General features: G+C 43.9%; 1 protein-coding gene and 1 long non-coding RNA gene across 5 annotated transcripts; one reads left to right on the forward strand and one right to left on the reverse strand.

The window, feature by feature from the left end:
* Positions 1–15791: 15791 nt before the first annotated feature.
* Positions 15792–16923, reverse strand: LOC120812742 (uncharacterized). 2 transcript variants are annotated; one of them, XR_005710720.2, is made up of 4 exons: positions 16840–16923; positions 16271–16379; positions 16135–16192; positions 15792–16034 (listed from the first exon to the last, which is right to left on the reverse strand). It is a non-coding gene; the product is annotated as an uncharacterized LOC120812742 (long non-coding RNA). The 2 variants fall into 2 exon arrangements; XR_005710721.2 differs by having other exon boundaries at positions 16614–16881.
* Positions 16924–17272: 349 nt separating this feature from the next.
* On the forward strand, positions 17273–20374 carry LOC120812740 (ras-related protein Rab-8B-like). Of its 3 annotated transcripts, none has more exons than XM_078097459.1 (8): positions 17273–17535; positions 18277–18337; positions 18429–18489; positions 18588–18665; positions 18749–18838; positions 18939–19004; positions 19101–19151; positions 19534–20075. In XM_078097459.1, exons 3-8 carry the CDS (start codon positions 18487–18489, stop codon positions 19624–19626), a joined length of 381 nt encoding a protein of 126 aa, XP_077953585.1. In that variant the 5' UTR covers positions 17273–17535; positions 18277–18337; positions 18429–18486; the 3' UTR covers positions 19627–20075. The 3 variants fall into 3 exon arrangements, 2 of the variants coding, with proteins under 2 accessions (XP_077953585.1, XP_040024845.1); XR_013454800.1 differs by adding an exon at positions 20243–20374 and having other exon boundaries at positions 17333–17535; positions 18429–18665; positions 19534–19715; XM_040168911.2 differs by having other exon boundaries at positions 17333–17535; positions 18429–18665.
* Positions 20375–23335: the final 2961 nt, after the last annotated feature.

The following is a 23335-nucleotide window of genomic DNA, read 5'->3' on the forward strand; positions in this document are numbered from 1 at the left end:
AAATACATTTGATTTTAACCTTTTGATCAGCGATGACCTCTGTCCGTCCGGCGTTTCTTCATTTTTGAACACAACAATTTGGTGACCCCGACGTGATGGAGAGCAATGGACGGACGGAGGAACAGCTGATCTGAACAAAGCCCAGCGATCAATTTTCTTCACTCACACGGCGCCATCGAAAAGGTAACCGGCAACCAGTTGTTTTAAAACCGAAATGCTGTATAGTTTATCATAGAACATTTAGGTGTGAGTGGACAAGATACGATATTTTGAGGTAAACTACATTTTAGAGAAAAAATAATTTTTCTCTTAGCTTGAATGGCCGTTGCGATAAAAAGCAACACATTGTATATAGTTTGTTTGGACGTCTCTGTGTGTGTGTTACCGACGAAGTTTCGGTTGTGTAGCGCTAACGTTAAGTGAATGGGCGACGTAATTTAACTGATCAGTCATAGAATGAATGGAAACCTAGTATAGGCCTCAAACCGGTTGGGGATAAACGTATAGCAATTTATAGACTGTATACGTAATGCACTGTGTATAACGCGCTAGCAGAGTTAAGTCCACAAGGCCTGATGGAACCAGGAGTGATACCAGCAGTAATTGAGTGGAAGAGGTTCGTGTTGTAATGCCGGTTCTTCGTTGTCTCCGTAAGCTCTTTTAGAATCTGTTAGGCGGCACAATAAATTAAAATATGACCTAGATGACGCCAATGAGGCTAGATAACCAAAAAATAAATAAATAAATTTGGAACTTGTGAGGACAGAGCCACGCGCCGTAGTTGCCAAGAACTGACTAAAATTTTGCGGATAATTAAGTGCAGGGATAAATAGACCTAAAATAATAAGAGGGAAGAGATAAGAGATAAGATAAGAAATAGGTCATCATATAACTCGCCTTGCAGGTGAGGACAGAGTCACGGACCAGCGCGCCAAGACCCTGAAGGCTGGAAGTTACAATTTAAATTCGAAAATCCGAAAATAATAAATTACTGGATACATTTTTACAATAAATATAGATCAGTTGAAAATGTTGCGAACTTGTTGCATGTTGCGAAAAGAATGAAGCCGGATTAAGGATTTGATTGGGGTCTGGTCTTGGGGAAAACGGAGCACATGTTTTTGGAACATTACAGGATGGCGGGCGGAGATAAATAGAGAAAACAGTTAAAAGATGGCTGAGAAAGAAATTCTCAGCACGGTCTTCAGAGGGGACAACAATGACTTGTTATCCACCACTACTGGGGGTGGAGAACATGTGCTTTGGAGATTTCCAAAATGGCAGCCGGCAACAGTTAAAAGAAGAAAGTTGCACCAGATGTAACAGTTTCTGTATTTCCCACCTCCACTCTGTATTCCCATTAAACAGTGTCTCCCCTTGTCCCCATTTTCCAAATGATCCTAACATTTTTTCCTTCCTCCATTCTTAGGACCATGTGATTTTTGCTTGCATTACAAACGGTCTATGGACTTTTTCTAGGCTCTATGTGATTCTTTGTTTTAACGTCTATGTAATTGTTCTCTGCTTACATTAACACAATTTTCCCATTTATTGTTTAACCATTTTTACAATTACTGAGTTTAAGAGAGACTCTAATCAGAGTCTGCAACACATCACACATAGACACACAGCAGCAGCATACCTGAAGATGCACATTAACATGCACATTAGCACACACACCCATGGGTCTTGGGCAAGAGACAAAGGACAGGACGCTGTCTGTGGAGCCGGTCTGGTAAGACAAAAGGGAGTCGTTCCGAGAGAGGTGCGACCCATAGGGACGTAGAGACGGTCAACAGTCCAGTGGGTGAATATATGTAAATAGTTAGCACAGAGGGAGACGTTTAAATGAGTGGGAAATAATGTGATTTGAGCCAAATCTGTAGACCTTGTTGTAAATAATTTGTTATTTTCTCTTAAACTTAGTGATAGGCTGCAAGTTGTTGAGTGTGGATATGAGATGTACAGTGCACGGCACATCTCATACAGCATCTTAATGACGGAAGCAAATTTTTAGATCATAGGGCGTAACAGCAGTACAGAATGGGAAACTTTGTTACAGACCATCATCCTGTAATGACTTTATCAACAAACCATACAAACATGTAACTACACATATGATATATTGATATCATTTTCATTAGGAATAAATGAATGTTCTAGGTCACTAACAAACCATGAGTTGAGTTTTGAGTTCACAGGTAGAGAACGCAAGTAAGCTGCCCTGACGACTGAGGATGCAAGAATGCAAGTCCAATTGTGATGGAAAGTCACAAGACAATGGAAGAGCTCGCCAGCCAGCGTCGAAATTTGAGACAATGCAAAGAAGTCTGAAGCTGACCTGATGCTGATTATGACACATTTATTTTGAGACATGTGTTAAAATAACACATGCCTCAACAGGAGGGATGTAGATATAGAAATATTTTTCCAAATTGAACGATGGGAAAACTTAACAAAAGAAGAGAACCAACACACACACACACACACACACACACACACACACACACGTAGGCACCCCATTGTGCTTCTCTATTCAACAGCCTGATCTTCCAACACCTCGGATCCCCCGATCAGTCTGGTCACAGGACCTGCGAGATTCTCAGGATCAAGAGAGTGGATCTCAATCACACGTCAATGACGACCACTACGCGTCGCCTGACCAAGCCTTTGATAACAAGAGGAAGTATACACTCAACCATAATCCCACAAACACTCTAGTTTTTGCACAAGTTATTACCACACAACTTTCAGATTAAGAAAAGGGACAGAAACCCCTCATTTAAATCCAAGCTAAAATGATTGAGATATACAAGCAAATACACACGGTTGATATTATTGTGAGAACAAGAGATCAAGGTTCTTGATTTATAATGTCCAAACATTTCCCTGATATGGAACTATACAATAAATAGACATATTCACATTGAACATCTGGTCGGACGGTGAAAGAGATTCACCTTTCCGTTGAGTTGTACTTACTAAGGTAACAGTATTGTCCCGATTAAACAAAACATAACTATAGACACAGTGAACAACAGACAGGAATGCATTACCAATAATTGATAAACTACATTAACCTAAAAGCCACATCAGTAGAATGGAAGCTATGGGAATACTTGGGGGGTGTCTAATGAGTTTCAAGTCACACACAGGATCTGGAAGACGCACCTCTACCCCTGCTGGAGCAGAGAGGGATGACACAGAAGAGGAGAGACCACCTGTCAACAACCTGAGCGGCGCCAAAGGAACCGTGAGCAGTGACCAAACAACCGTCATCTCGCTGAGAGGAAGGACTTCCTCAGCCCAGAGTCTGCTTGACCACCGTGCAGGACCAGGAGGAAGCATCAGAACCAGCACCGCAGAGCCGGACCAGAAGCAAGACAAGCATCGTTCTAGGAGAACCAGAAGCAAGACTAGGACCGATTCAGAAAGGGTCCAAGCAACCTTCCAGTCTCCCTTTTGAGGGACAACACAGTTCCAAGACCACCTCACACTAATGGGGGACAACGACAGCCCAGCAAAGACATAACCTCAGACCCATTGGGTCACATCAGAGCCATCGATTTCCAGTACAGACACTTCCCTGTTTCCAAGCCCCTCTACAAATACTTCCCCATGGACAACAACAACAACCATTGAGCATAAGAGATCCTGAAATGGTCGAGAAGACACCCTCACACACAACTGGAGGTGAACCACTGCTGAAAGCTCTCACTGAAGAACCAGCAGAGAACAGTGACATGGACAACCGCTTCTCAGGTTTATTGGACTCATGATTTAGTAAATACAAACAATTGTTTATTTCTGTGATAACAGTCTCCATTATGGCCAGCATTCTATTCCTAGGTGGATGCTGTTGCATCCTCTGCATTAGGACTCTTATTATTAGAGTCATAACCACCGCACCCATTCAAGAAGACCAGCCCCATGATGCCATTAGGTTTTATTAAATGAATGTGTCCTGTGTCAATTTACACTGTACACATGACATCCGTGATGAAATGTTGAATCCTGGGAGAAGATCTTTCAATCTCTCCGACAGATTTCTTCCTCGTTTTATTCCCAAAAAGGGTTTTTGAGGGAGTTTTTGTTCTGTGCCAGGTACAAGTTAACAAGGTGTGTCCAGATGCACATTTTATGATTAGAATGTGTAGGATCAAGCGTATCATATTGGATCGAACGTTATGCTAAACAAATAGAGACGACACATCTGACAAAACTGAGGAATTTGATGAACCGATCCCTCTGATTGGTTTTTACACCAAAATTGGTGTAAAGGGATGAATTGTAGGATATATCAGAAACAAATTCAAGATCCGGTTCATAAAATTAATAAAAATGCATATAGTGTACACCAGAATACAGCCATGATTCTGAAACTGTGTAATCAATAAAGTAATGACAATATTGTAAAACCACTGTAATTCTGCAACTGTAATAGAATAATACCAATGCAGTTATGATTGTATTTAATGTAATGTGATCAACTGCAATGCATATATGTAATACTTGAACAACAACTGATATTGACTAAGGATCATTCGAAATCCCGAGTTCCATTGAACTCACCAGAAGACCACTCCCAGAGGTGTGGACACTGACTTTCACACCTTTAAGCATTGTTATAAATACCTGTAGGAACCATTGTTCTCGAGTTCACTGGTGGAGGCTACAGACGGGCACTAGGGATGGTCAAAGGACTGACCTGGGGCCTGTTGGTGGCTGAGACCAGCGGCTCCTCAGCTGAGATGTTCTTTTTACCACAACGCCATCTCCTTTATTAAATACATTTGATTTGAACCTTTCGATCAGCGATGACCTCTGTCCGTCCGGCGTTTCTTCATTTTTGAACACAACAGTATCCAAATGTTAACGTTACACAACCGAAACTTCGTCGGTAACACACACAGAGACGTCCAAACAAACACTAAATACAATGTGCTTTTTATCACAACGGCCATCCAAACTAAGAGAAAAATTATTTTTTCTCTAAAATGTAGTTTACCTCAAAACATCGTATCTTGTCCTCTCACACTAAATGTTCTATGATAAACTATACAGCATTTCGGTTTTAAAACAACTGGTTGCCGGTTACCTTTTCGATGGCGCCGTGTGAGTGAAGAAAATTGATCGCTGGGCTTTGTTCAGATCAGCTGTTCCTCCGTCCGTCCATTGCTCTCCATCACGTCGTCACCAAATTGTTGTGTTCAAAAATGAAGAAACGCCGGACGGACAGAGGTCATCGCTGATCAAAAGGTTAAAATCAAATGTATTTAATAAAGGAGATGGCGTTGCGGTAAAAAGAACATCTCAGCTGAGGAGCCGCTGGTCTCAGCAACCAACAGGCCCCAGGTCAGTCCATTTGACCATCCCTAGTGCCCGTCTGTAGCCTCCACCAGTGAACTCGAGAACAATGGTTCCTACAGGTATTTATAACAATGCTTAAAGGTGTGAAAGTTAGTGTCCACACCTCTGGGAGTGGTCTTCTGGTGAGTTCAATGTAACTCGGATTTCGAATGATCCTTAGTCAATATCAGTTGTTGTTATTGCTGCATTGGTATTATTCTAGTACAGTTGCAGATTTACAGTAGTTTTACAATATTGTCATTACTTTATGGATTACACAGTTTCAGAATCATGGCTGTATTCTGGTGTACACTATATGCATTTTATTAATTTTATGAACCGGATCGTCTATTTGTTTCTAATATCCTACAACCCACAACAAGACAAAGTCACTTTCATTTGAACCAGAAGCCGTTTTATTAGGACATTTTAGGACAATATTGTCATTACTTTATTGATTACAGTTTCAGAATCATGGCTGTATTCTGGTGTACACTATATGCATTTTTATTAATTTTATGAACCGGGTCGTATATTTGTTTCTAATATCCTACAAGGTCCATTGAAACGTTATCATGATGTGTGCACATTTCATTTTTCAATGTAGTAGGAAATGCCGTTAATACATATTGACTAGATATTTTCACAGTAATTTAAAATGAATATTACAGACTGATTTATGACTGGCTGTAAACAAATATTTGAATCCATTAATATACAAACTTTTATGTTTTTGTATTTGTAACATTTTTGATTTGCAGACTCACAGTGGTTAAAAATATTATTTAGGCTTGTAGACCAGCTGCTATAATTAAACCATAATATGGATCATTAGTATCCACAACAAAAATAACCTTGATCTGGGATCTCTTTTTTTCCTCTTTTGCACTGAACCTAGTATATCTACCTAGTATACCTAGTATATCTAGATGGATACTTATTAAAAACATGTTGCCTTTTTGTCTCAACAGTTCAAGCTTATATCTCAAGCATATGAGGTGCTGTCTAATGCAGAGAAGAGAACCCTTTACGACCAAGAAGGATAACAAGCCATCAAAGAGGGAGGCATGAGTGGAGGAACGTCCCCATGGACATGTTCAACATTGGATATACTTTGGAGGAAGGATGCAGAGGGAAAGAAGAGGTAGGATTTAAGTAATCTTGCAGCAAATGGCCACGGCTTGCAGCAGTGTTTAACTTGAATATATGTGTTACGCACGCCTCGTGGAGGAGGGAACGCAACGACCCGCCGCTCGTTATCTCAATGTGGTAATGGGGAAAGAGGTGTGGTGCGTGTAGGTACACGGACGACCAGAACACATATAACCCGTAAAAAGGAATGTTTATTAATATATATCTATAAATATATATATATATATATATATATATATATATATATACGGGTTGCTTGGGAAAAGGGGCTGGGCGGAACCAAAACAATGAACAAAACAAAATAGTCCCTCTTGCCTATCTGACCTGAAACACCCCCCCCTAACCTAGCTTGAGCACTAGCAAGGCTCACTAACCAAATACAGGGGGTGGTCCGCCGAGGTCTTGCCTAGTGTTTCTAGACAGGAGGATGACTACGGGTGGTGTAGACCCATGGGCAGCTTGCCTACGCACTCCCAAGGTGCTTCCCCTTTTCCCTGGGAACAAAAGACAAAAAAAACAGGATTAAACACAAATGAGAAGAGCGCTTTCACAAGCACACAGAACAAGATTTAACAGAGACTCCAAGTCACTCTCTGCTCTACAACCCACACCCAACGAGCGAGAGCTTCATAACAAAATGGCACCACTTTATGTGTTGCGAGGGAAGGAATCCAGGTGCAGCCACTGACGAGTGGGTGGGGCCAGATCTCCAGTCTGGGGACTGCTGCTCCTGGAATCAATCACCTGTCAAGGCACAAAACAAAGCCACCAAACACAGAAAACTGGGGAACGTAACACGCCCACCCCAAAAACAGCAAACCTCCAGTTTGCGACAAAACAACCAAACGTAACCCAGTACTTAAACACGCGATAGCGCATCGGCTACCACGTTATTCGTACCCTTCACGTAGCAAACCTGCAAATTGTACCCTTGGACAATCAGAGCCCATCGCATAAGGCGGCGGTTCTGATTGTACATTTGCTTTAGGAATACTAAGGGGTTATGGTCTGTAAAGACCACAACAGGCAAAGCACTCAAACCCACATAAACCTCAAAGAATTGAAGGGCTAGCAGAAGTGCTAGCGTCTCCTGTTCGATGGTAGAGTACCTGGATTGACACTCACTAAATTTACGGGAGAAGAAACTGACAGGGCGGTCCACTCCGTCCTCATCTTCCTGCAAGAGAACACCTCCCGCGCCAACTGTACTAGCGTCAATTTCGAGCTTAAATGGTTTGTCGAAGTCAGGCGCAGCCAACACCGGGGCGTTACAAAGTAACATTTTCGCAGACTCAAAAGCAGAATTGCAATCCTTTGACCACCTAAACGGCACCTTAGGACTGAGCAAGGATGTAAGAGGGGCTACTACCGTCGAAAAGTTCTTGCAAAAGGTACGATAGTATCCCACCATCCCTAGAAACCTACGCAGTTGGCGACGAGTAGAAGGAGCAGGAAAAGCAATGATTGCTTCTACCTTTCCAGTGATGGCACGCACCTGTCCCCGTCCCACCTGCTTCCCCAAATAGGTAACAGTAGCCTTACCGAACTCGCACTTGGCCAGGTTGAGGGTTAGCGAAGCACTCTCCAACCGCTGAAAAGCCATTTTCAGAGAGGCCAGATGTTCGGACCAAGTGGACGAATGAATTACCACATCGTCTAGGTAGGCGGTACAGTTAGGCACGTCAGCAAACACAGTATTCACTAACCTCTGAAAGGTCGCAGGAGCGTTACGCATTCCGAACGGCATGACAGTGTACTGTAGAAAGTTGTCAGGTGTAACAAAAGCCGAAATGTCAGAGGCACGAGAAGTTAGTGGCACCTGCCAATAACCTTTCAATAGATCTAGCTTACTTACATAAGCAGCAGAACCAATTCGGTCAATGCAGTCGTCGATACGAGGCAGAGGAAAAGAATCCGGTATCGTCACAGTGTTCACACGTCTATAGTCCGTGCAAAGACGAGACGTACCGTCTGGCTTAGGGACAAGAATACATGGAGAACTCCACGAGCTGTTACTGGGTTTTGCCATGTCGTTCTCTAACAAATAACTCACCTCCTTCCTCATAACCTCTCTTTTAGTGGCATTCACTCTGTAGGGGTGCTGCCGAATAGGAGCAGCGTTCCCCACGTCCACATCATGCTCTATGAGTGATGTGCGACTGGGGATATCCTGAAACACACTCAAAAAACGGTTAACTAGCACGACAAGATCAGCAATCTGATCACTCTCTAAATGCTCCATGTGTGAAGGAAGGCTTTTTAATACCTCCGAATTACACAACCGCGCACATTGCTGTAGCGTATGGCGTAACACCAACCCGTCCTGCTGATCCTCCTCCAAGTCCCCACCAGCTTTCAGCACCACGGCACCCACACTAGAGACGGTAGGCTGCACTAGCGTACCCGAGGAGCTGTTTGGAGAAGCGCGCACAAAATACGGTTTCAGCATGTTAATGTGACACAACTTTGAAGAGCGTTTACGATCCGGAGTTCCAATCACATAGTTGGTGTCGCTGACCTTCTTTTCCACCACGTACGGTCCAGAAAACCGAGCAGACAGAGACAAACCAGGGATTGGCAACAAAACAAGGACTTGATCCCCTGGTGCGAAAGAACGGCTAACAGCCTTTCTGTCATAGCGCACCTTCATGCGCTTCTGAGTTGAGGAGAGAGACTCTTGAGCTAGCACGCAGGCGGCATGCAGTCTCTCCCGCATTGCACTGACATACTCCAGCACATTACGAGGGGCGGTAGCAGGCGTTGGAGATAGAATGTGCTCCTTCAGCACCATTAACGGACCCCGAGGGGTGTGTCCAAAAACCAAGTCAGCAGGGCTGAATCCTAGAGACTCTTGTACGGTCTCCCTCACAGCAAACAGGACAAACGGCACACCTTCATCCCAATCATTACTAGCATCCAGACAATATTTACGCAGCATTGCCTTAAGCGTCTGATGCCAGCGTTCAAGAGCCCCTTGACTCTCCGGATGATACGGACTCGAGACCTGGTGGGAGATAGACAAAGTTTTTAATACCTCCGCAAACAGTTTTGATGTAAAGTTAGTTCCTTGATCAGTTTGAAGAACCTTTGGGAGGCCAAACGTAGAAAAAAACTTAACTAATGCTTTCAACACTGACTTCGCGGTTATAGTACGGAGGGGAATGGCCTCTGGGTATCGAGTAGCGCTACACATGATTGTTAGGAGAAATTGATTACCGGACCGGGTCTTCGGCAGAGGACCCACACAATCGACAATAACCCTGTCAAACGGCTCTCCCACCACAGGAATAGGGCAGAGCGGCGCACGAGGAACCGTTTGATTTGCCTTACCTGTGAGCTGACATGCATGGCAGGTTCTGCAGAACTTAACTACATCAGATTTCAAACCTGGCCAAAAGAAATGTCGTAGGACCCGGTCGTACGTTTTTGTTATTCCTAAATGCCCAGACCACGCCGGATCATGAGCAAGTGACAGCACCTGCTGCCGTATCGGTGAAGGAACAACTACCTGCAACACTTCTGGCCAATCACCATCAGTTTTATGCGCTTTCCATTTGCGCATCAGTACACCAGCCTCCATGAAGTAGGCAGTCTCCCTAGTGTTTGCTTCCTCCGGGGAAACTACAGAAGCAAAACACTTACGCAGACTGGGGTCTTCCTTCTGATACTCGATCACCCTAGCAGGCGTGACCATCACCAGAATATCATGTAATTGGGGAGCACTTACGTTTTCCCCGACAGTAGACTTGCCGGTGGTAGAAAACATTGGCGTTGTCGTAGCTACAGTAGGGACGATCTGCGCCGCTGTACTACGGGCGAAAACAGAACCCGCTAAATCCACCATGTCTCCCATCCTGCGAGACTGTGCCCTTGTTAACACGCACGCAGGAAAAACATGGGGAAAGGCTTCAACTAAATCATTGTCTGTCGATGTAGACTCTGGGCTGCCTACCACTTCCAACATGGGAGTAACAACACCACCAGCAATATCATTCCCCAACAGCAATGTCACTCCTTTAACTGGTAGCGTAGACACTACACCAACACGAAAACGTCCGGCTACCAGGTCGGACTTTAAATTAACCCAATGTAACGGCACAGATACTGTGGATGTCTCTATACCCTGGAGTATTACATGGGAACCACAGTACGAGTCCGGTGACCAGGGTAGCACTTTGGTGAGAATGACCGACTGTGCCGCCCCGGTGTCTCGTAGTATCTGTATGGGCTTTTGGTCAGCTTGTTCCCCGGTCAAGGAGACACAACCTGTGGACAAAAACGGGGCATAAAGAGGATCTGGCCTCACAAGCGAGTCACTAGTTGAGTCTTGCGGCCAAACAAAACCCATGCCTTTGGGCTTTGGAGGGAATGACTCAGACGGTTTGGGTTTACTTTTCAACACTGGGCAGTCCACAATCAAGTGACCGACCTTGTGACAATAAAAGCACTCACGGACCTCAGCCATCGGCTTAGGGTCGTCGTGGGAGGCAACACGACCAGATCGAGGCAACGATGACGTCACCGACCTGCCTTCAAATCGAAACTCTCCAAACACTGTTTTATGGGTTAAGGCGTACTCATCGGCCAACACTGCCGCTTGGGCCAACGTTGTCACTTTCTGTTCGTTCAAATGAACTACAACCCGGTCTGGCAAGTGATTTTTAAACTCCTCCAACAACATTAGTTCCTTAACCTCTGTAAACGTGTTAGCTTTACTAGCCGAACACCAACGATCAAACAGAGACTCCTTATCTCTAGCAAACTCAACAAATGTACGGTCAGGAGGCTTTTTGTGGTTCCTGAAACGCTGCCTATACGCTTCAGGCACCAACTCATACGCACGCAACACAGTTGCCTTAACTATGTCGTACTGCAAACTGTCTTCTAGGGACAGAGCAGCTAAAACCTCTTGGGCTTTCCCAGACAATTTGCACTGCAACAGGATTGACCATACATCCTGTGGCCAATGTAGCGCAGCCGCCACCCGCTCAAATGCAGAAAAGTAGGAATCTACTTCGGATTCACGAAATGGTGGCACCAACGCAATGTTCTTGCTTACCTCAAACTGACGCTGCGGCGACTGAGGGGATGCACTGAAGCCAGCCTCTAGCTCCAGTTGTCGTATGCGTATCTCTTTGTCAGCCTCTATGGTCAGTCTTTTAACCTCTAATTCAAACTTTCTTGCCTGTTCCTTGTCTCGTTGCTCTATCTCCAGCCGAGCTAATCTTAGTTTAAGTTTTGCGGAGGAGGAAACCGAATGGCCCGAAGAAGGTGACGGGTTGAATTTGGGCAGGGTGAACGGTCCCTCCTGAACACCCTCTTCCGACCGTGTAGGAGAAAAACTAATCACCTGTCCTTCTGCAGTCTCCTCCCCCTCACTAACCTCACTCTCCCCCTTCTTCAAGGAACAGAAACCCTGTTCAATCAACCCCTTCCGGACCAACACCAAAAGTTCAGCCTTAAGGGCCTGCGTAGGAACAGAAATCTTGTAATGGTTTGCTATGGCATAGAGGTCTGCCTTACGCAATCCTACCAACTGACTAACCGAGGGCGCATCAACAAAACTGGAGATGGCTGAAGTAGCCATCATGTACACTATTGCGACTTACCGAACACACAACAAAACTAAAGGTCATCCAATTCACAACCCCCACTACTACACCCTAACCACCAACCACAGAGCTCAGAGCAGCAGGGCCAGATGGGAACCAAGCAAGTTGGATCCCGGACGAGCCCCCACTTGTTACGCACGCCTCGTGGAGGAGGGAACGCAACGACCCGCCGCTCGTTATCTCAATGTGGTAATGGGGAAAGAGGTGTGGTGCGTGTAGGTACACGGACGACCAGAACACATATAACCCGTAAATATATATATATATATATATATATATACGGGTTGCTTGGGAAAAGGGGCTGGGCGGAACCAAAACAATGAACAAAACAAAATAGTCCCTCTTGCCTATCTGACCTGAAACACCCCCCCCTAACCTAGCTTGAGCACTAGCAAGGCTCACTAACCAAATACAGGGGGTGGTCCGCCCAGGTCTTGCCTAGTGTTTCTAGACAGGAGGATGACTACGGGTGGTGTAGACCCATGGGCAGCTTGCCTACGCACTCCCAAGGTGCTTCCCCTTTTCCCTGGGAACAAAAGACAAAAAAAACAGGATTAAACACAAATGAGAAGAGCGCTTTCACAAGCACACAGAACAAGATTTAACAGAGACTCCAAGTCACTCTCTGCTCTACAACCCACACCCAACGAGCGAGAGCTTCATAACAAAATGGCACCACTTTATGTGTTGCGAGGGAAGGAATCCAGGTGCAGCCACTGACGAGTGGGTGGGGCCAGATCTCCAGTCTGGGGACTGCTGCTCCTGGAATCAATCACCTGTCAAGGCACAAAACAAAGCCACCAAACACAGAAAACTGGGGAACGTAACAATATGTCTGCCTTCTGCTGTAGGGAAATATGTTGTTCACCAGCTTAGTGTTTCGCTGGAGGAGATATACAAGGGCGGCAGCAGAAAGCTTGGACTTCAGAAGAGTGTGATTTGAGACAGTTGTGAAGGTATGTAGTGCAGATTTTTGTTTTTAATCCTACATAACACGTAGGGTTGCAAAGGGGCGGAAAGTGTCCTGTAAATTTCCGGAAAGTTTCCACAGGAATTTTGGCTTGGGAATTTGGGGAATTTTGAAAAAAATAATGTGCCTAAGTTTTTTTGCAAAAGCATATAACATGGAACTTAAATGTAGTTGAGAACAAGACTATGCACGCCTCGCTTAGCTTGACCCTGGATGCAGCTGGTTGGGAACATTGTCTGCCAGAAACATACACGTAAACCAGTGGCGATTTTAGGCTGAAATTTCTGGTGGGGCAATTTTGTATGACGTCATGTCACCGTCACAAAAATAGAGGTAGCTGATTATTATAAGCAGTAGGCCTATATAGACTGGTAAAATATGGTATGGGCTGCATTTTGAGTGCCAGCAGGGAACAGAAATCCTTTTTCAAATACATGTACAACAGTTTAATAGAGGGGAAGGAGTCTCTGCAAGAGATGGCCATATCTGCAGCCATGGAAAGTGCCATCAAGAGAATCTTGCTGGATGATGTGTTTTGGGAAAGAGTGACTAGCAGCCTGAACATTCTCAAACCCGTAGCAGCAGCTATTATCCAGATTGAAAGCGATGATGCCATCTTGTCAGATGTCCAATGTCTGTTTGCTGAGATCCAAACTGCTTTGCCCACTTCCCTGCTGCTCCCAGTAGAGGAAACCACAGTGGTCAATTCAATGGAGAAGCGCAAAGAGTTCTGCATAAAGCCAGTGCACGCAGCAGCATACATGCTGGACCCAAAGAGGTATCTCTGGTGAAGAGATTAACAGAGCTTACAGTTATAACTACTTTGTCTCTTCACCTGGGTCTTGATGAAGGCAAAGTTCTCGGCAGTCTGGCAAAGTACCGTACGAAGCAAGGCCTTTGGGAAGGAGATGGAATATGGCAGTCGCGCCAGCACATTTCAGCATCCACCTTGTGGAAGGGACTTTGTGGATCTGAGGCCCTTGCACCTCTAGCCTCATCATCCTCCAAATCCCACCAACATCAGCCGCCTCTGAGCGCAACTGGTCACTGTTTGGCAACACGCACACAAAAGTTCGCAACAGGCTCACCAATGCAAGGGTCGAAAAACTGGTGGCCATCCGGGCAAACCTAAGGCTCTTTGAGCCTGACACAGAGCCATCCTCAACGAGCTTGGACAGTGACACCGCAGATGACGACGAGTCAGATGTTGAGGAAGTGGACAGTGAGGAGTACATTGATGAGGTCCAGGAAGAAAGCATTTAGACCTGAAAGGATTCAGGGAAAAACACAAAAAAAAATTGGGGTTGGGGGTGGTGATTTTTTTATTCAACGTTCATGTTTTTGTTGTTTGATGAAAGAATAAAGTTCTTTCAACGAGAAATTCAACTCCAAAGACCACTGCAAGAACTGCAATGGACGCAAAGTGGAACGGCAGAAGAAAATTCTTGAAGTTCACGTTGATAAAGGTAAGACGCCCCCCCCCCTCCTATGAGATGGTCATATTTTACCCTGTATTGGTTGAGTACACATGTTTTGCACTGCAAACTAAACTGAAGATGCATGTGCTGTACAGGTATGAGAGATGGTCAGAAAATTACATTCACTGGAGAAGGCGACCAGGAACTCGGGTTGGAGCCTGGGGATGTAATAATAGTTCTGGATCAGAAGGAGCACCCTTTGTTCCAGAGAAAAGACAATGATTTGACAATGAAGATGAACATCAAACTCGCCGAGGCTCTGTGTGGTTTCAAGAAGACGATCCAAACATTAGACGACAGAATGCTCATCATTAGCTCACACCCAGGTAATGGATGACCGATGTACTCGAGTACTGCCCTTTCTGGTAGATCGTAATGTAATAAATGTAACCAAGACGTCTTTTGCTTTTTTTTTCAAAGTGAAGTAATCAAGCACGGTGACATTAAATGTGTTCAGAACGAGGGCGTGCCAGTCTACAGGGAACCTTTTGAGAAGGGACAGCTTTTCATTCATTTTCAGGTGAGCTACACTGAACACTTTTCCCCACTGTGAAAACTCTTATGCTTTAGAGAACTTTAAATACACGGTCATTGCAATGCATTCGGCAGGTGGACTTTCCAGAGAAAGGCTGGCTACCAGATCATCTCATGTTCCAGCTGGAAAGACTGCTTCCTCCCAGGGACGACGTGATGATTACTGACGACATGGCGGAGGTTCAACTTTGTGAGGTGGATGTGCGGACACATCAGCAAAGTACCAGTGGGGAACCTTAAGAGGAAGACGAGGAGGGTCCAAGAAGTGGAGTGCAATGTCAGACGCAGTAATCAAACAAAAGCTGTTGTAGAGCATGTGGTTTTTCTGTTTTTTTGATTCTTTCTTTGGTGAACATGCTTTTAGAGGTCTGCCTTTCAGAGTAATATAATGGAAATAGGTAGCATTAGGTGTAAAATATTTGACAACGCAATTTTGAGCAACTCTCCTGGTTCACAGATATGCAAGTGGAGTATTCATTGCATTGTTTCATTTCACCAAGTTGGCAGAACTGTATTTTTTAACTGTGCTATGTCTCTACTCAAAATTCACATCTTTTTATATATGTGTGTTTTTCCTAAGAAATCTATGGCACATATTGTCAAAAGGCCCAAAACAATTACTTCTATGCCTTCTGTGAAGGTAATTTTCAAATTGTGACAAACTGTTGTTGTTCTTCAATAAAAGTTCCAGATTGCTTCACATTTTATAACCGATTAATTTATTTCCTTTACAAGATGTTATTGTTCATTTAGAAAAACTTGTTTATTCCAGTTCATTCATCTTTTTAATAAAAGTTGGACATACAGTAGCAGAACCTGCCAATTAGTCAGTGAACAACAGTTTTGTAATTGATGGAAATAAAGGGATTTATCAACAGCATGGCTTGATTACAAAGTGGGGAATCCCTCTTTAGGGTTGCTTCCTCCTGAAAGAGCAACCTGTAAAACAAAGAAAAGTGAGCGAAGGCAGCCTTCTACTTGACATGTGTACACCTTTTTAAAGGTCAACTAGCAGTGATAAAGCGTTGATGGGTTTTACCCTCAGTCAGTCTGGCCTTTCCTCCACTTGACAGGCACAGCACCACGGTCTGCGCAGCCTGCACAGAAACCAACGCACCCTTATGATCAACAGTCAACGTTTCCATGATGTGCTGAGTGAACGTGTGACGCTGTACCTGGACACTTGACGTCCATAAAGTAGGAGTTGGGACTTTGGACGAGTATTTTCTTTTTGTGCTCTCTTCTTTGAAGTTCAATAGAAGGGTGGAGGAGGTCTCTGGCGAGCTACAGGGAAAGTACATTCACTATAGTTAGACAAGTTGTAGACAAGTCAACCCGAGCCAGGTTAAGTCAGATAGGACGAAGCTAAAAGCCAGTGCGTTGTCTTTCCAATACATAACCCGATCTAACGTAACGCAATATGGCAAATATGTCCCCAGTTTTCTTTGCTAACATTAATGCAACATTTTACTGCGGACGTTGACAAACCGCCGATGAACAGAATTAACGACAACTTACGGTACAGTTCAGTACAGTACAGGTTAACGCTAAATTAGCACCGGCTAACCATCGCCATGTGCTTCTGCTGCTACGTACAGCCACCACAATCTCCGAGGGTCCGGGACGCGCAAACAACCGCCCAGTAGGACGATGGGAACTCGATGGGTAAAGGAAATACTGACAGATGACTACATTGTTCAATAACAAAGAAAATAAATCACCGAAGAAGAACAGCGTAACTTACAGGCATTTTCACCGTGTGAGGCTCGCTGTACTGCGCATGCGTCGGCTGGAGGCAGCGGAACGGTGCGCACTGGCGCTGCCAGGAATTGTTGTTGCCAGACCTGAAATATCTTTGGATATTGTGAACACGATATATTATTAACATATAATACACGAGCATTGTCTTTCAATGCAATTTTGTTTGACGAAATTAATCTCAGGACAGACAAGCCTATCAATAAGGGACGTTGGACACCTAAGAAAAAAAATATGGTTTAACGTTACTCATCATCACATTTATCAAAAAGTATCCAAATTAAGGGATTTATTCGACCAGCCACTAATATTGTATTTTAACCGATTCATATGACATTCATTGTAAAAAAACAAAATGTATATTCCAAAAGTTATGCCTCGCCCCTTATCTCTTTAAACGTCATATACCATAATGCAGTTCGGCAAGTAACGACACTCCCCTTCGGCACCAGTCAGTTTCCCTAATCTCCCCAAAACAGCTGAGGATTTCCAGGCGTAGGGACCCCGGCCCAATACGGTGAATTACTAGCGAAGCGTCGGAGTCTACGGTGTTTTGAAATGGCAAAAACGTACGATTATTTATTCAAGCTGCTGCTCATCGGAGACAGCGGAGTCGGCAAGACATGTCTGCTGTTCAGGTTCAGCAAGGACTCCTTCAATACCACCTTCATATCCGCAATAGGTGAGCAGCGCGCTGCCGCACCTAAAGATCTATCTGACAGAATGCATGCCTTTATCAGCCGATGCATCCTAGCATTGCAGGCATGTCGTGGTACTATATATAGACATATGACACTTTTCATATTTTATTGTTATTTTAACGGCATTATGAAATAAGTCTCTGGAAATAAAAAACGGCATTATGAAATAAAAGACTCTGGAAATGATAAGTGGCATTATGAAATAAAAGTACCATGAAATAATTAAATGTATTTAATATTTATGTATTTATTGCATCATTTATTTATTTCATGATGTATTTCAAATGCATATTTCATGTATTTACGTATTTATTCATTTATTTAATTTTGACTAAAACGGCATTCCATATCATTGTAGTGATCACCTGTCCTTGATGGCTCATGTTTAGGCACTAGAGGTTAAATGTGGAATGAAATGAAATACTATAGTGATGATGGATAACCTTTGGAAACCTCATTGAAACACAAGGCTTTCATTCTTGTATTCAGAATTGTTAAAATATAGTTATGTCCCCCATTAAGCTCTACAGTACACTCCAGCAGAGCTCTGGCCTGAGACATGAAATGATGCCATCCCAAAACTTGACATAGGATTAACAGTTCATTGAAATGTTATTTACTCACATAGGGGAAGAAGATTAGCAAAAATGTTTAATACTTACATGTAACTAATCAATGCAGTAACCATACGCCTTTGTCTGTGGTTGTTTATTGAAAAAAAGGAATAGACTTCAAAATCCGAACAATAGAGCTGGATGGAAAGAGAGTCAATCTTCAAATATGGTAAAGGATATTTCACTATTTAAGTTTTGTTTTTTTCTTTAAAGAATCTGAATGTGATCCTACTGTGTACTTCTGACTGAATGTTTTTTAGGGACACTGCAGGAAAGGAGCGGTTTCGCACCATCACCACAGCTTACTACAGATGAGCAATGGTGTTTGTACATCACCCTGCACATCCTCCCTATTGGTTTATTTCATGTATTTAAGGGTTGGAATTGTTATTTACAAGGAGGACTGTTTTTCTTCACAGGGCATCATGTTGGTCTATGACATCAGCAATGAGAAGTCTTTTGAAAACATAAAAAACTGGATCAGAAATATTGAAGAGGTGAGCACTGAATTGAAACTAGTATTAGTAGCTGTCTAATATTATAAGCACAACTTTGCATAATGACTCTCCTGGATTTCCAGCACGCCTCGTCTGACGTGGAGAAGATGATACTGGGTAATAAATGCGACATGTCCGACAGGCGACAGGTGTCCAAAGACAGAGGGGGAAAAGTCCGTTTTCGCAGCCAAATCATTAAGAATCAGTCAGAAACAAATGACAATGCTGGTAAGGTTGAGTGACACTCTAACAATGTATTTCTCTCTCATTTAGCTGGCTATTGATTATGGAGTTAAGTTCTTGGAAACAAGTGAAAAGTCTAGTCTAAATGTCCAAGAGGTGAGTTAATTTTTGTTAACCCTGAAAGAACCAAGTAACACAGCCAACGAAGATGTACATTCAACATGTTTTTTTAATTTCTATTTGTCATTCCAGGCTTTTTATAACATGGGAAGAGACATATTACATAATCTGAGCTCAAAGACAGTAAGTGATTGATACTTTTACAATATATGGAGTCAGACCAATTCACTGAAATCTCTTGTCACTTTCTTCTTATTGTCCAGCTGCCATTTTTCAGATAATAAAAAATATATATATAAAATGCTTATCTAGGTTGCCTCAGCAAATGAGCATTAGTGGGTGCATGTATTCCGCCTCTCGGGCTACAAACTGCCTCCAGTTTATTGATAGTACTGTTACAAGCATAACATTTCTATATTTTTCCAACCCTGACAACCAGTTTCATCATAATGTTTATTCGCTCGATTGATGGGAATATAATTCAAATCTATAACCTTGACAGGTGCTACGATTAATGTGAAGCTTTATTTATAACTTTTTCTCCACCACTTTTTTTCATTCATAGACTGACAACAACGCCGGAGGATCAGGCAAACCTGTCAAGATCACCGAGAAGAAGTCGACGAGGATAAAATTCTTCAAGTGTACACTCCTCTAAGCGGATCATCTCTAGTGTTCACAGCTCTAGAGGGACTTTTGCCGTTTCTGACCCGCCTCCCGGGCGTCCTCCCAGCAGCGAGCGCAGTGGTAATATGAGAGTTCCTCACCGCCAGCTGAAGCTCACGGGTTCACCGGCGGTCGTGATGCCATCCTGATCGGCTTTGAGAGGATCAATAAGGACTCAGGCCTGATACTGTATATCCTCTCATTCAAAAGACCTGTGTGTGATTGTCAGAATTAGTTTTTAACGGGTTCTGCGGAGTCTGCTCACAGGAGGCAGAGATAATACCTCTGTTGGATGTCCAGAGCATTGTCTTTATCTAATATAATACAATTCCACCTAGTTGTCTTATAAATAGGGGGGAAAAAAACAAAAATGCAGATTATTTCATAAATTGTAGCATCATTTTATACACTCAATATACTATTAAATCTATGCAGTATTGATTGTTCTTGTCTCTGTGAATTCATGTATTCGTATATGCCTACAGTCTCCTGTTGCACTGGCACCATTTATAATTGTTATTACGTGCCTCTAAGGAGCTATCGTTTTGTGATTTAAAAAAAAGTATGAATATAACCTACCGTACTGAAGGAAACCTTCATTTTAACAGGTTTGTGTGTCAAAATGAAACTGCGAAAGGTGGTTTGTTTCTTGGGAGCTGTACAAGAAACAAGAGCCCTCCACTACATTCTCCAGCATCTGGACTCCCCAGGAACCTACGCCAGGATCCTGTTTGTGGACTTCAGCTCTGCCTTCAACACCATCATCCCGTCTCTGCTGCAGGACGAACTCAGCTGCACATGCCCAACTCCACCTGCAAATGGATCACAGACTTCCTGTCTGACAGGAAGCAGCACGTGGAGCTGGGGAAACATGTCTCTGCCTCTCGGTCCATCAGCACCGGTTCCCCCCAAGGCTGCGTTCTTTCCCCTCTGCTCTTCTCCGTGTACACCAACAGCTGCACCTCCAGTCACCAGTCCGTCAAGCTCCTGAAGTTTGCGGATGACACCACCCTCATTGAACTGATCTCTGGTGGGGATGAGTCCGCCTACAGGTGGGAGTCTGACCATCTGGTGTCCTGGTGCAGTCAGAACAACCTGGAGCTCAACGCTCTAAAGACAGTGGAGATGGTTGTGGATTTCCGGCGGAACAGAGCCCCAACCTCCCCCATCACCCTGTGTGACTCCCCTGTCACTATTGTGGATTCCTTCCGTTTCCTGGGCTCCATCATCACCCAGGACCTCAAGTGGGAGCTGAACATCAGCTCCATCACCAAAAAGGCTCAGCAGAGGTTGTTCTTCTTGAGGCAGCTGAAGAAATTCAACCTGCCAAAGACGTCGATGGTCCACTTCTACACGGCCATCATCGAGTCCATCCTCTGCTCCTCCATCACCGTCCGGTACGCTGCAGCCACAGCCAAGGACAAGGGCAGGCTGCAGCGTGTCATCCGCTCTGCAGAGAGGTGTTACTTTAACTGTAATTCATCACTTTGTCGTCACTCGTCACTTTGTTACTTGTTCGTTAGTGCACTTTATGCTTAATTTTTTTAAATTTTTTTAAAAACTTTTTTAATATTTAAAATTGTTAACTTTATTCCCTTGTTTTATACTAACCAATAGCCTTATTCTACTAACCCATTGCATTAGCATTTCATTTTACTTTATATATTTATTTTATTACTTACTGCTGTCTTGTCTGTCTACTGTCGCGCACCAACTGCCAAGACAAATTCCTTGTATGTTTGGCATATTTTGGTAATAAATGTTTCCTGATTCCTGATTCCTGATAACTACATATAGTTGTGCCATTGTCAGTATTTTCATGAAAGCTATAAGGTGGAAAAGTATTAAGCACATTTAAAAGTATCTGAGAAGAATATGTTTAAAGATTATTCAAAAGTGTCAATCATATCTGAAAATGTTTGTGATGTTCAAATAGTGTTTTGATTTGGGCCTAACTAACTGATGTGTGTTTACTTTATTTTCACCATAAAATGTAGACATTAAACACGAAAACACAATATTTGAGGAAAGCTGTTATGTGAATGATTTGGAATTACTGTTTGTTAAACCAATGAAAGAGTAAAGAAAGTGAATATGTAAAAGAGAAAGCTATGGGTTTTTTTCACTACTTTGTACTGAACTGAACTAACATTTAATGCATGACGGAAAGAAAAGAAAGTGTGGGAATGAATTACTGCCATTCTATTTTCTATCTATCTATCCGACCAAAGGAAGGATAGTTCTCTGCATTGCTGTAACCATTCAATTCGTCCTCCATAAATAATTAATTCCTAATTTTGTTTCATCCCACCTCTCTTTATGGCTCGTATCTAATTTCCAGGCAGAATATCTTCTCTCTGCTCTGCCTCCATCTTCTTCCCTGCACCGTCGCCTGCTACTCTGCAGGCTTCAACCAGGTCCCTCTCGCTGCTCGAGGCCCCGGGATCCTTACTCACCACCTTTGCTTTCCTCTCACGGGTGTTGAAGCTCTGCGATCTGTGCAATGGAAATCACTTTTCATCAGCCAGTCAGATATTCAGTAGCGTCTGAGAGATTCCGCTTGGCCTTCATCTTTGTGTGGCCTCCTGCGGGTTCCTCTGCTGGACGAGCTCCTTTGCTTTCCGTCTGGTACTCCCCTGTTTTAAGTTCTGTGGGTGCAGCACAGGCTTGAAACTGCTGGGAGAGAGTTCTGACCGTTGAAACTTTCGTCATGGGACCGGTAGTGCTCGGGTGCATCTTGTTCTCCAAGTTCTCTGGCCGCTGGTTCTGTGTTTTAGTGAGCTGCTCCACTACCGACTTAAAGTCATCCGTTTGCACATCATCACCTGCCTCCGCTGGTTGGTGGAGGATGCCGCTCATGGCTCTCCTCTTTGTCACGGGAGACGTCTGACTTTGGATTTTACCATGGAAATATTTCAACGATTTAGTCCTCTTTCGGGAAGAGGAAGTTACAGACTTCTTTGAAGTCTCATCTGCTTCCTTGGGCTCATCAGGCGGGCTGACAATTATGGTGCTCATAGCCCTCCTCTTTGTCAAAGGAGAAGTGGCTTGGTCTTCAACTGGAGAGTATCTCAAGGATTTGGTTCTTTTCGGTGCAGAACAATGCTTTAGTCTGTCCAGCAGCATCGTGCTGCCGTTTTTTAGGTTGGATAAGGTCTCTTGACTCGATGCAGCAGAGGCAAGCTTCGGTTCACATGGCGATATGAGAATGCCCACGCAAGAACCTGGTCGTGATCTGTCCAGACCACCGACCTCTAAGGTCTGTCCGCTTTTCTTGCGGACAGACCAGGGTTGCGAATACTGGAGGCTTCCCTCAGGCTCCTCTGTCTCTCTACGCCAGTTTTCGTTGTCTCATCTGTGTCCTTCTGCTTCGCAAATTCCTCCATGTCCATGTGGAAGCGGTACAGACTATAGCAATCAGCACTGTTAAGGCTCACAGGCGGACGAGGTTCGTGAATGGCTTCTGGTCAGTTCCAGTTTGTCCATGCCCGCAAGCTTTTCCAGGGTGACCACCATCCTTCCGTGGATCTCTTCGAGCTGTGCCAAGCGCAGATCCACTGTCTGCAGGGAGGCCTTTATGGTGTTCTCCCTCTTGTTTACCTCCTCCAGGCGCATGGACATATTCTCAACACTGCCGAGAAGACCAGAGAGAAATAGTCTATGCGATCAACATGGTTACAGACGTGTGAGATGTGATTCAG

This window comes from Gasterosteus aculeatus, chromosome Y, assembly GCF_964276395.1.
Source record: "Gasterosteus aculeatus chromosome Y, fGasAcu3.hap1.1, whole genome shotgun sequence".
NCBI lineage: Eukaryota > Metazoa > Chordata > Actinopteri > Perciformes > Gasterosteidae > Gasterosteus > Gasterosteus aculeatus.

What these genes read in the sequence shown, in the direction of transcription:
- LOC120812740 (XM_040168911.2), top strand. Translation starts at nt 17,477, where the DNA reads ATGTCTGCTGTTCAGGTTCAGCAAGGACTCCTTCAATACCACCTTCAT. An exon ending in GGATCAGAAATATTGAAGAG is followed by an intron (nt 18,666 to 18,748) that starts GTGAGCACTGAA and finishes CTGGATTTCCAG; the next exon opens with CACGCCTCGTCTGACGTGGA. An exon ending in ATAATCTGAGCTCAAAGACA is followed by an intron (nt 19,152 to 19,533) that starts GTAAGTGATTGA and finishes TTTCATTCATAG; the next exon opens with ACTGACAACAACGCCGGAGG.